Source organism: Adiantum capillus-veneris, chromosome 24, assembly GCF_014529385.1.
Source record: "Adiantum capillus-veneris isolate H3 chromosome 24, ASM1452938v2, whole genome shotgun sequence".
Taxonomy (NCBI): domain Eukaryota; kingdom Viridiplantae; phylum Streptophyta; class Polypodiopsida; order Polypodiales; family Pteridaceae; genus Adiantum; species Adiantum capillus-veneris.
In genome coordinates this window covers 37,396,421-37,409,357 of record NC_140954.1, presented here as the reverse complement: position 1 = coordinate 37,409,357, position 12,937 = coordinate 37,396,421, and the positions used below count along the sequence as shown (strand labels likewise).

At 44.5% G+C, this 12,937-nt stretch overlaps 1 protein-coding gene and 1 pseudogene across 1 annotated transcript; both read left to right on the top strand.

Moving 5' to 3' along the window:
* Nucleotides 1-320: 320 nt before the first annotated feature.
* LOC147426218 (high-affinity nitrate transporter 2.1-like) lies at nucleotides 321-3,673 on the top strand (annotated as a pseudogene).
* Nucleotides 3,674-8,185: 4,512 nt separating this feature from the next.
* Nucleotides 8,186-9,099, top strand: LOC147426217 (uncharacterized). The gene has a single exon (XM_086499018.1). The coding sequence runs from the start codon at nucleotides 8,649-8,651 to the stop codon at nucleotides 9,027-9,029; it is 381 nt and encodes a 126-aa protein (XP_086355144.1). The 5' UTR covers nucleotides 8,186-8,648; the 3' UTR covers nucleotides 9,030-9,099.
* The last annotated feature ends 3,838 nt before the right edge of the window (nucleotides 9,100-12,937 follow it).

The following is a 12,937-nucleotide window of genomic DNA, read 5'->3' as shown; positions in this document are numbered from 1 at the left end:
TCTCACTTTCTTGTTTGAGTGTTTGAGGCATTGGAAGCAAGAGAGGAACAACTCTCTCTCTCTCTCTCTCTCTCTCTCTCTCTCTCTCTCTCTCTCTCTGCCTTCCAGTGTCAGCCACTAGCATTGCAATAAGTTTTGCCTTCCAGTGTCAGCCACTAGCATTGCAATAAGTTTTGAGCAATGACACTCCGTTTTCTTCCTTATTATGAGTTTGAGCTGTTTTCTTTTAGCCACATGCCTATATTTTCATCCGATGAATGTTGACCTTGTTGCTCAAAGCGTGTTACTTGATTGTGAGAGTGGTCTTGGAGGAGAGGGTGATGGGGACAATGTATTTGAGGGTCTATGAGGAGAAGGAAGTTGACAGGGGAGCATCTCATCATGGGAGATGGGGCAAGGAAGGCTATCAGGAGGACCACAGACCCGGGGGATTCACTATGTTTTTCGGTACGGTACCACGTGAGTGTACAATGGGGGGGTTTTTAGATTTTGTACATAAGCGTATACAGTAGGGGTAGCCCCTCATTATTTCATACTCATACAGTACAAATAAGGCGGGGGGGGGGGGGGGGGGGAGGGGAGGGGGGTGGTCACATTGGGGCTACATTCAACTACCTAAGCCACCTTAAATACATTAGTAAGCCTCTCTCTCTCTCTCTCTCTCTCTCTCTCTCTCTCTCTCTCTCTCTTTGTGCGTGCGTGCATGTGTGTGTGCGCGTGCATTGATGTATATTTTTATGTCGTGGTGAAAGTAAGGGCAAACTTGAAATTCTCTCATTTTTTTGGTCAAAATTAGAAGGTTTTGTCGGTAATTACACTAAAACTTATGTAAATTTCGTCGTTTTCTTAAACCCAAGCTCAAACCCCTCTAATTTGTCAAAATTCTCAAAATACCCTTCAAATTTTTAAAATTCCCAAAGTACCCATGTATCTATTTTGGTCGGATTGATCAAGCTTTTCTATTTTTTTATTCCTTTTTGACAATTGAGATGCATTTTTGAGTCTATATTTGTTTCACCACCTTTCATGACAACATGATGGCAACAATGTACCCTTATGTATGAACTACACCAAATACTTGGACAATACTAGAGTGCTCAAAGGGTGTCCGATACAACTTTAGCTATTTAGCTCTTCTATATGTAACGCTTAAATTACCTTCTCTATCGGTTGGACCAAATTATTACCTTTAGTTTAATGACACCATTCCATGAAACAATAGATAGTCTAGTAATGGCTCCTTTTGAGTTAAGATCCCATTACCATATTAGAAAAGCTCAAAATATTGTCCAAGCCTTCAACTTTCTCATCAATCCAGCAAATAATGACAATATTACAGGCTCATGTTTGACGTTGCCTCTCTTGGCAAACTATGCACATCAAGGCCCCATCAAGGTTGCCTCAATCTCTCTCTCTTACTGTGCTAAATCTTCCTCTCTCTCTCTCTCTCTCTCTCTCTCTCTCTCACACACACACACACACACACACACACACACACACACACACACACACACACACAAATTGTCTTCATCTTTGGATAACTCTACCTTGCTCAAAAGTGTGCTTTACATCGATTGAAGAAAGGCACCAACTAGCCTTTCATGTGCCAAAAGGGTAACATCCGACCTGCCATACATGTGACGGACCCCCTAATAGTTGAAAGATTTGCCTTGTGCCTTACGCACCCTTTGTCTTCACATGTCTGCCTGCTTGCAAAACCTTCTCGCCACCAAGCACCTGGTAGAGCTTCACTTTGTGAAGAACTGCGAGCGCCCACAGATCAGTGAGGCTCATGCCTCAAACCGCGATCGGGTGCTACATGCTGGGCTGCCTAAACCGCTTGACCTTTTTGCTCGTGTGCAACCGTCCTCCTACTGTAGCCCTAGCCCACCTTCCCTCCCATGGTCTCCTGCCTGGCATGTTGCGTTCTCATTGCCTTGTTCACGTGGCATGTACAAGATGCTTTGATTCCTTGCCTTGCCCGCTAACAAAGATGTGTGTGTGTGTGTGTGTGTGTGTGTGTGTGTGTGTGAGAGAGAGAGAGAGAGAGAGAGAGAGAGAGAGAGAGAGAGAGAGAGAGAGAGAGAGAGAGAGAGAGAGAGAGAGAGAGAGAGAGAGAGATGCGCACGGCACTGTCACTACAGCCAGCGTGTCAGAACTCATATTTTCTCCTAGGCACGGGTGATGAGTAGCATTGTAGCATCACAAGCAAGTCTCCTCTTGGCATGTGGGATGTTTGCATGAATACGAACTCTTTTTTAGGGGTCTCCATTCTATTTCTTTTTGAAAATCTAGCCCTCTTGCTACGGTTTACAGAGACATCTCCTCTCTCTCTCTCTCTCTCTCTCTCTCTCTCTCTCTCTCTCTCTCTCTCTCTCTCTAGCACTTACTTGCACACATCCCTTTTAATAGAGCGGGAAATCGCCCCCCTCAAATCCAAATTTGCCTTGCCCGTCGATTCTAAGAACAAGGCCAAGAAAATCAAGCTCTAGTCTTTCGCGCCCCCGCATATGTGCACATTCTGCCTGTCTTGGATCTCCTTCTTCACTTGCTTTGTCTCCAGCTTTGCCATTGCCCCCCTACTGCCGGTGATTCATGACAACCTTGACCTCAGCAAGCGCGACATCGTCAATGCCGGGATTGCCTCACTGTCGGGATCTACCGCGGCACGTCTGCTCATGGGTGCTCTGTGCGATCTAGTTGGCCCTAGGTATGGGTGTGCATTCATTGTCATGCTCTGCTCGCCAACAATTTTTTGCACGGCAAGAGTGTCCACGTCCATCGGATTTCTTCTGTCCCATTTCTTCATCGGATTCTCGCTCGCCACATTTGTCTCCTGCGAGTATTGGATGAGCTCCTTTTTCAATGTGGAGAATGTGGGGTCGGTGAACGGCATCACGGCGGGATGGGGGAATTTGGGTGGGGGAGCTACACAGGTGATCATGCCCCTTGTATATGACCTTATTCACAGCCCCATCGGCTCCCCTAACTTCATGGCATGGTGCCTCTCCTTCTTCATGCCGGGGATCTTGCACATCATAATGGGCCTCACAGTCCTCCTCATTGGTCAGGATTTACCTGATGGAAACTTCAAGGAGCTAAAGAGCAAGGGAGCTCAAGTCAAAGACAGCTTCTCTAAGGTAATATTTTGCAAAAATATCTAAACTTCTCTGTGTTTTTACGGCAAATAAAGCTGAGATGAGCATTACATATAAAATGGCAATGGATGTAGGTCTTTCTACATGCTGTTACAAACTACATAACCTAGATCTTTGCCCTCTCCTACGGCTACTGCTTCAGTGTCAAACTGACCATGGACAATGTGATAGGCCAGTGCTTCTATGACAGGTTCAATCTGAATCTTCATATTGTTGAAATCATCGCTTCTGTGTTCGGTATGGCAAATTTGGTGACTCGCCCCTTTGATGGCATCTTGTCGGACTAGGTGGCTCGCTGCTATGGCATGCGCAGTCATCTGTGGACATTGTGGATTGTGCAAACCTTGGGTGGAGTGGCGTGTATTGCACTCGGGCTAATTGGCAATTTGTCAGGAGCCATAGTCATGATGATCATCTTCTCCATTTTTGTGGAGGCCAGAGCAGGGTTGACATTCGGCATCATTCCCTTCATCTCCCGCAAGTTTGTACACTGTCATGAATACCTTGATTCTTGAAGTATCAATTAGTTGAATATTTAGCATTGTTCTACACAATTAGGGTGGAACTTAGAAGGCCAGCCATAATTTAAGTCTGATTGTTGAAGGAGCAAGGGTGTAAGGGCCCTACTTGTACTTTCTTGTGACTTTCTCACTTGAAAAACAAGGTGAAAAGTTAAAACTTGAAATTCACTATGGCCTACATGAGGAATAGTCTGTGTCCCTCTTTACAACAATAGGAAAACAAGGTCAACTATTTCTCACATTGGCCTACATATACAAAAGATAATGCTTAGTATGATAAGGATGTGGTCACACAAATCATAGTTATCAGTAAGATGTTGCATCTTATTGATGTAACCATGCCAACATCAGCATAGTCACAATACGCCTTGCATAGTTTCATGTAAGACAAATAATTGGTGCACTTGTGACCATGCATGAGACCAGCTATTTTAAGTAACGTCGTGTGACCGCTCGCTAAGACACATTTAGCATACCTTGGCAAAGATGCCATTTGATTATAATATCTCAATGGAGAGTTGATGCACACAATTATATGGAGACGACCCGCTATGGAGACGACCCACTGATGTGCTTCGTCCTACATACAACGAGAGAGAAAGACAAATAGTGGTGAGCCAGTTGCGCTGCAGCTTTTTTGATTCTGCATCTTGCCTGCAATTTGTGCAAAATTTAGCATGTATGGTTCAAGCATGTCCGTTTTGTTTGCATGGTTGCTTTGGGTGTATAAACTTCTTGACTTGGGTTCTTTTGGACAGGACCTGCTGCTCGGTGCTACATTTTGGAAGTTGGATGCTTGGAGCTTGATGCGAGTGCTGTAGTCAAAGAATTAAGAGTCTAGTAAGAGTTTAATTTTCAAGCTCTACCCACAGCCCGCCAACCTGCCAGTGGAAAAAGCATTGTGAGTAGCTAAATAGACCCAGACTGCATAATACTCTATTTCTCTTAAAGCCATGCCTTGCCATTTAGTTTATGTTTGGATGTATCCTCTAAAGGACCTTTCTTGTTTGCTGTTATAATCTAGTGGGAGTTAAGTTTCCTGCCATTGCTGAGATCCTTTTGATGGGTAAAAATGAGTAGAGTTTGTTTTCGGGTCCACCCAAAAAACAAGTAGCATCTCCACAAAAAAAAGCTAGCTTTTGGGCGATAGTTCTCAAAACCTAACCTTTGGGCGATAATTCTCGGGAACAAAAAATCAGAACGTCCATTCTTTGTTTGGCATGTTAAAGTTTGCCTTGAAGAACAAGGAGAAAGGTGTAGAATATTTTGAATCCAAGTTTTTAATTTATGAATGCATCTCTTCATAGGAAAATTTCACGACATCCTTTGTGGCTTTTTGTTTTCAAAAGACTGACTTTGTTTTATATTACGAAAATAAGAAAGTTGTAATGAAAGCCATGCATGCTCCAATTGAGCCATGGAATCCAACCCTAGACCATACATTGGCTGGCAAAGGGAGCCACCATGAGACCATAAGCAACAACGAAAAGATGTAATGAAAGTTGTAATGAAAGCCATGCATGCTCCAACCGAGCCATGGCATCCAACCCTAGACCATACATTGGCTGACAAAGGGAGCCACCCTGAGACCATAAGCAACAACGAAAAGCCAAGACTGTCTTGACCCTTGGGGTTGCCACCACGGATAAAGCCCTTATGGGCCATATTAATAGTCCCTTCATTTAGGAGCCCTTTAGGAGGAGGACTTGCAAACAGGGAATATTGGCTTTAAACTCAAGTATGTGATTATTGACTATCAAAACACTTGGAATATACTTGCAAACAGGGATTATTCGCTTTAAACTCAGATATGTGAGTATTGACTATCGATTTTTACCTTCAGTTCTTCTAGATATCCATAAAGCTTTCTTTTCTATGTAGTCACAAATTTTATAGTCTCAATTTCCCACATGGTCATATGGCTTGACCGGATGTGTTATCTTGAGCTATAGTTTCTTGCCAAGACACTTCTAGCATACCTTGGGTCTGTGTGTCACACATACATAGTGTCTTTATTTGTATATAATTACAAATATAGTCTCAATTTGTCACATGGTCATATGGCTTGAGCGGGTGTGCCATCTTGAGCTATAGATTTTTACCTTCAGTTCTTTTACCTTTCAAAGTGATATATGGGTCACATTAGGTTAATGTAGGACACTTCAATTCTTCTAGCTATCCATATGCTTTCTTTCTATGTAGTTACAAAAATAATGGTCTCAATTTCCCACATGGTCATATGGCTTGACCGGGTGTGTTATCTTGAGCTATAGTTTCTTGCCAAGACACGTCTAGCATACCTTGGGTCTATGTATCACACATACACAATGCCTTTATTATGCAGGTCATACCACCACTCATAGATTACTTTGACTCTATTGAAAATGTTTTTGATTTTAATGTGTAAGACAATCCTTAAATCCCACGTGGGAGCCCAAGATGAGGTGGATAATTTTTTTGGAAAAAGAAATTATGTGATGAAAATCCCATGTGGGAGCCCAAGAAAAGGGTGTACTGATTTTTTTTAGAAAGAGGTCTCCGTACAAAGGAGACTCTGGCGAAATTTTTAGGATTTATATTTTATGTGCAAACTCAAAATGAAATACTGATGGTGCTTTTTTAAAAGTTGCATTTTGCTTAAGCATATACGTGCATTCATATCACATATAATTGTTTTTGTTTAAAAAGATTAATCTTTTATTGGGTTTTTTTGTAATGTGTTTTGATTTGATGAGTGAAGTTTTCATGGTTGTTTAAGAGTATGCATTATTTGTTATTTAGAGAACAATCCATTCCATCTGTGTGCCTTAAATCCCATGTGGGAAGCCTACTCAGTAGGTGGCTAGTATCATATGTTTTGAGATTCAGATTTGTATCAGTTTACAAGGCAAATGCTATTTGTTTTTTGACAAATTACATTGAAACGATTGGTTTATTTTAATTTTGTATTCATTATATGTTTTGCTTTTCATGGTTTGTTCTCTTAACATCTATTGCAAATGAAAACACACTACAATGTACACTTCTGTTCATTTGCAGTTCAACATGTATTTTTGCAAAAGAATGTGCTTCTAAATTGTTATGTTACTAGTATACATAAAATAGTGGGTCATTACATTCCGTACAAAATCCGTATGAGGGGGGTTGGCTCATTGCGAGAACGTCCGTATCTTGTCCGTATGTAGGGAGGTAGGCTAGCAAGTAAGATACCGTATATAGGGGGGTTTCTCTAATTTTGATGCACGCAGGTGACATCCCCCCATTACTAATAGTGAGTCCCCCGGGACCACAGATCAATGATACATGAGAGAAGGATACCATAGTCTACAACTTGATTCTCTTTTCACAAATAAGAGCTAGGTTGCACCATGGGTTAGTAAGGTGAGTGTTTATTGAATAGATGCATGTTCATGTTTTCCTCCATAAACATAGGTTGGGTTCAGACGGAGTGACGACAGAAAATAGGACAGGGCCATCATGCAGCCATGGCGTGTTTTTATTGGGCTAAAATAACATGTGCTCTCCTGAACACATGCAACACCTTCCTTGGTAGGACCAATTGGGCGCTGCCTGTCAACACGAGCAAGGGATGGGAAACTGTAGCATAGCTCAACGTAGAGACCCCACGTTCATAGACCCTACGTTCATCATAAACGCTCCATTTTCTATAGCAGTATGGGTGTGCGTCCTCAATCTTCGCTACTACCTCCTTGTGTGAACAAGGGTGCAAAAGCTTGAGAGAGCTTTGGGTTTCCTCCGCCCTCGTATGGACCCAACCATAGAAGACTTCAAGAAACCTTACTAGTAGTTTGGAAAAGGAGGGGAATAAGCTATCTTTCAGGTACTTCAAAGGATCTCCTTAGAAGAGAGCCTTGTCATGCTGTGCTCGAAAATAGAAACTCCACATCTACTACTATGGGTGAGACCCTATGCAATGCTTTACCCCTCGTACTCCCACTAACCCATGGTGCAAGCGTATTAAGCAAGGTAGGAATAGCATACCCTCACAATAGGGGCAATAATATCCAAAAACGAGAAGGATTTCAAAAAATCACATCTCCTTTCTGGCTTGGTTGTTGCTCGTGGACCATGGGGCCAGACACTAGTGGCATATGATCATTGTTGTACGTGAGGGACGTGTGAACGGACATTTTTAGGCACTTACTTTAAAAGTACAAAGTATGTTTGTAGTAGGTAGTGTAGGAGTAGTAGGTAAGTCAGGGTGGTGGGACCCGATAGCAAAAGGCCCATTTTTTAATTTCAATTCCGAAATATCTTATAAGCTCTTCGACTCCTTTGCATGACTTTATTTTCAAGATATTTCTTGGAAAAGGGATTCGGCAGACCAGTAGGACAAACCTTTATTATTAAAATTAAAATTTAAAAGTCTAAAAAGACCACAATTCCAAAGTTTTTCCTAATTTTGTAGTGTAGTTTTAAGTATCCTCGGAAAGTCAGAGCCTAGCCTCAGCCTTAAGCTTTCCACATGCTTAATTACTTAGTTTGATCAAATAATAGAATTTGCTTGCACTAGATCCTCTCTCTATTATCCCTAGTGCTGTAGTTTTCAAAGGAGCACTTGCCCCATTGCGTACTGTTGGCAAAGGGGAAGCCTTATCTGCCGCTTCACTCGATGAGAAACAGGCTTTCCTTTTCATCAGCTGTAGCAGCTTTGCGGCCATGCCCTGCTTCCAAACACCATTAATCCCCAATGCTAGCTCTCTGTGGAAGGATCAAGGAAAAGCTTCTTTTCTACGGCGAACTCACACAGCCTTGATTAGGGCAGTGCGCAGCGATGGACCTGCACCTTGACGGGTAGGGAAATCTGGAGGTCGAAACGGCCGCATTGTGTGCCAATTGCATCATAGCCACAGAGATCTGCATCAATGGAGAGCTTGGAGCTTCTGCATCTGGTGCTGGCTCACTTGGGCGCGCGCGATCTCGCCATTTGCTGCTGCTGCTGCAAGGCATGGAGCGAGGCGGGAAGCAGCGACCATCTATGGAGGGCGCTGTGCGTGGAAAAGTGGCCGGGGTGCGAGAAACTGGTGGGCAAGAAGGCGATAGAGGCGATGGGGGGTTACAAGGTGTTCTACACAAGGAGGGCACTGGCGAGTATGGGGAGGACGAGGAGCATACAGGCGAAGCCATGGCTGAGGCTGGAGCATTTGACTTTTTTTGTGGATTTGACGTACAAGGGAGAGGCGGTGATGTCGGAGGCGATGCCGGGGACGGTGATGAAGGGGGAAGGTCTGAGCTTTGGGGTAAGGATAGAGCCAAGCGTGGTGACGGAGGCGGTGCTGCCAAGGCAGGCGCTGACGCCGTTCTTCTATCAGGGGCAGTTGTATTATGAGGGGCCTTTTCAGGCCGTTCACGCCTCCGACTACTGGTTGAACTGGAGCGCTGTCCGGAGCACCGACCACCGCATCGCATGCCTTCTTCACAGTGCGCCGCTGGCTGCTAGCTTCGACGAGATGGAGCTTCCCTGGGGACGCTCGACGGCCGGTGGTGCTGCCGCCTCCTCGGCCCTCCAACGCCTGGGCCTCCCCCTTCTTTTCCAAGGCGAGCTCGCGGCCTGCGGCTCTTCCGTTCCGTCCGCCGCCTCCGCCCTCTTTCAGTGCCACAGCGCCGCCCGCCTCCTCACTCGCAGCCCCTTCCTCAGCTTCGCCTGCCTGGACTGCCGCCCACTCTGGGGCAACACCCTCAGCCACCCCATGCAGTTCCAGCTCGTCGAGCTCCACCTCGGCTTCTGGCAGCGCTGCCTCAGCCGCCCACCCTCCCTCGACAGCGTCCTGTTGACCCTTGAACAGCTGGACTGGAAATGACAGCTGTCATCAGTACCTGTCCCTGTCCCTTGTACAAATAGTTCTTATCAATAATTAGCATTTGAGTTAAAAAATTGTAGCGTCTTGTGCAACTAGAAGCTTGTCAAGTTGTCTAGCTTGTTCATTGAATCTGGGGAAGGGGTCTTTTCTGTCCATCGTAGGCTAGATCACTCCTGATTCGTACCGTGTTGGAAATCTACCGCGTGCCAAACACTTTTTTCTGATCTTCTGGACTTTATTCAGGAAAGGTTCCATCTTGTGAGAATATCTATGCAGTTTCTCTCTCTTTTGAAAGCTCTCGAGACTCGCACATCCTACGTAGTAAGGACTATATAGTCTATAGCATATGCCTTGTGATTGTAACAAGCCATTTTGATGGCATCCATCGGCCACGTTGTGCAAATCGGGTGCAAGGAACGAGAGGATCTTGATCGAACACATAGCAAGTCGCATGGCTGTGTTGGGGGCGGGGTTGCTCCCTTGTAAGACCTAAGCCTAGGCGAGATGGGGCGTTACGGAGAGGCGAGATGGGGCATTACGGAGAGTCGATTTGGTGGGACGTTGGAGACGTGAAGACTCATGAGGCATGCCATCGTGGCATAGTGGGGGGTGACTAGGCGGGGTGCCATGTCACGCAAATTCAAAAATGCATGATTGGAGGTTACTGAGGTAGTTATGCTTGGGTACTATGAACCTTCTACATGCATGCTCCAGGAGGGGTGTGCGAGAAGAGGGAATGCCATTACCAGGCGAAGTTGCATCCCCATGCGACCATAATAGACGCTATGAGGGTTGGCCTTTCTATCAACTTGTTGTTGCTTGGCCATGGCCTTGTGTCCTCTTGCAAGCCTGCTCTCCCCCTCCTCTTTGGAATGCTCTCCCCCTCCTCTTTGGAATGGCACAAGCACAAGCCCATAGAGCAAGTTTTGTTGCATCTCGCCATGGCCTTGTGTCCTCTTGCTCCTCTCCCCCTCCTCTTCTGAAAAAGCTCACCACTTTTGAGCCCGAGTCCATGCTCTGAATTGCCAAGCTGCATTCCTTGTGAAGCGTCGGCATCTGGGATAAAAGTGCTAGCAAGACTGAAGTGTATATTGAGTAGCACACAACGAGCTTTGCTGATGTTCAAAAAACACTACATAGTATAGTTGTCAACCACAAAGCTAGATTGGTTCCACTAAATGGGGCAGCAAAAACAAGAGCCAAGAAAGGATCAAGAGCGTGGACGGCTTCGCACATCCAAGATGTGTGGATGACCCTTTATGGTTTTCGTGGGTTTTCCAAGACATGACATGGAGATGGTCACCATACGGATCTTTGGAGGTCACAAAGGTCATGTTCCTGGGTCCGAACAGGAGGGGGGGGGGGGGGGGGGGGGGGGGGGTTCATATATCACCTTCTGGTGCATCCTATGGTGAAGACGTGGTGCATGGAGGATTTGTTTGACGTCGGTACATGTCACCATGTTGAAAGGATGAGTGTATCTAAAGAAGCCATTCACATCAACATGGCATTTTTTGTGGAGCAAGTATCTTATAGATTCTTCATAATTCCAAAGGAGATGATGTCCTATACGTGTAGAAGGTAGTGACCTTTTTGTAGTTATTGAGTAGTTTTACTTGTGTACTGAAATGCAAGTGAGTTTACACGTGCCTGGGTTTATGTATTACATGTCTGGGTTTATACTTACCTATGTTAACCATATTCATTGCTACACGAAGGCTCGAAAGTGACGAGTGGTCATCAATGTATAGGGAGGCTCTTAGGTTGAAAGAGCATAACAAGGTGCTACCGATGCACTTGAGGAGACATACCAACCCTTCATTCTAGTTATCCAAGATGATAGAATGCTTCGCATGTGCATGCGTTTCTCAAGCAATAGTTTTTGGGCAAAAAACTCAACCTTCAAGACAAACAAACGTATTTGCCATGCCCCTGTATGCAACAATGGTACCAAATCAGCATGGTGTTGGCTTACTTCAGTGTGGTTCATGTTATGCACACATGAGGTAGGAACTAGCTAGGAAAGTGTGGCCTTGAAGGTCGATTTGAAACTGGTCTTCCAAAGAATGAACAACATTCGCCCAAAGGCGTTGGTGATTGATAAGTGCATGACTTCACTACAAGCCATCAAGGAAGTGGTTGATGCCGATTCATTTTGTTTGAAGATGGCAACATCACCCAAGTTACATGCATTGTGCTAGTCTGCTCGCTCCACACAAAGAAGGCTTGGGTAGAGCATCTACTTCCATAGGTGCGTCCAAAGCCCTGGTTATGTTTCTTCACCTCTCCATTTTCCATGCTTATGATTGCCTCCCCCCTCCCCACATGTTCTTGTAGGTCCTCAAATAAATGTGCAACCGTGTGTATGCTTCAATGGAGAGTATGATGCAATGCCCTACGGAGGGAGATTTTAACTCTAAGTACAAAGAAATCCTTCGAGAATGCTCGGAGCACAATAACAGTGTAAGGTACATTAGTAAGTGATGGGCTGCAAAGACATGCACTTGCTGCTGAGTGTGGCCAAAGTTTGGTCGACTCTTCCCTCATGGGCACATTGACACCACGAACTTGGTGAAGAAACTTTGGCAGTACATAAAGTATACCTTGTTGGATACACGGATCAATCGATCAGCCCCGGACTTGTTGCATGCCCTTATTGGTGATTCTATCACAGGGACTCAGATGGGTGGCACTGCTTTGGAGTTCTTTAGGCAAAAGAAAGAGATCTTTAATGCCCCTTTGTTTTTTGTGTGCATGTGTTTACTTTCTACCCTTGCCTCGGTTTACATTTTGAGTAACAATGTCTTTATATTGCATTCTAAGAAATTATGTCTTTGGTTTATGTCCTTGCATGGGTTTACATTCTGAGTAACTGTGTCTTTGGTTTATGTCCTTGCATGGGTTTGCATTCTGAGTAATTGTGTAACATTTAATGGTCTAAAAACTTATGTGTAGTGGAAATTAGCATGAACATAGTGGGCATTTCATTAGAATAGATTCCTAATGAGAATTACAAGAGTGCTTGGGTGGAGAGAGAAACAAAAAGCATAACACCTAGTTGGATAGCATCAACAATACCTTCAAAAGAGAGAGAAATTAAGCTATTGACAACAGTTGAGGACCGGATTTGCATGGAGCCGGTCCCCCCTCCAAAAGGCTTTGTATTATGGTTTCTCCCATCAAGAGAGACATTGTACAATACAATTCTTTGTGTTCCTTCAAGACTAGCTAGTGCAATGAAGATGAAAGCTTCATGCACTAAGCAAAACACTTAGCAAACACAACTTTAATTATCCCCGTTCTCAGACCCAAGACCTCACACACCTTCGAAGATGGTGAGAGCTAGCAGGGTATGAGAGTAGATTGAGAGGATGAAGGAGTATCTTACGAGAAAGATGTACATCTCCTCACATAATCACTCATATTAGCATATATT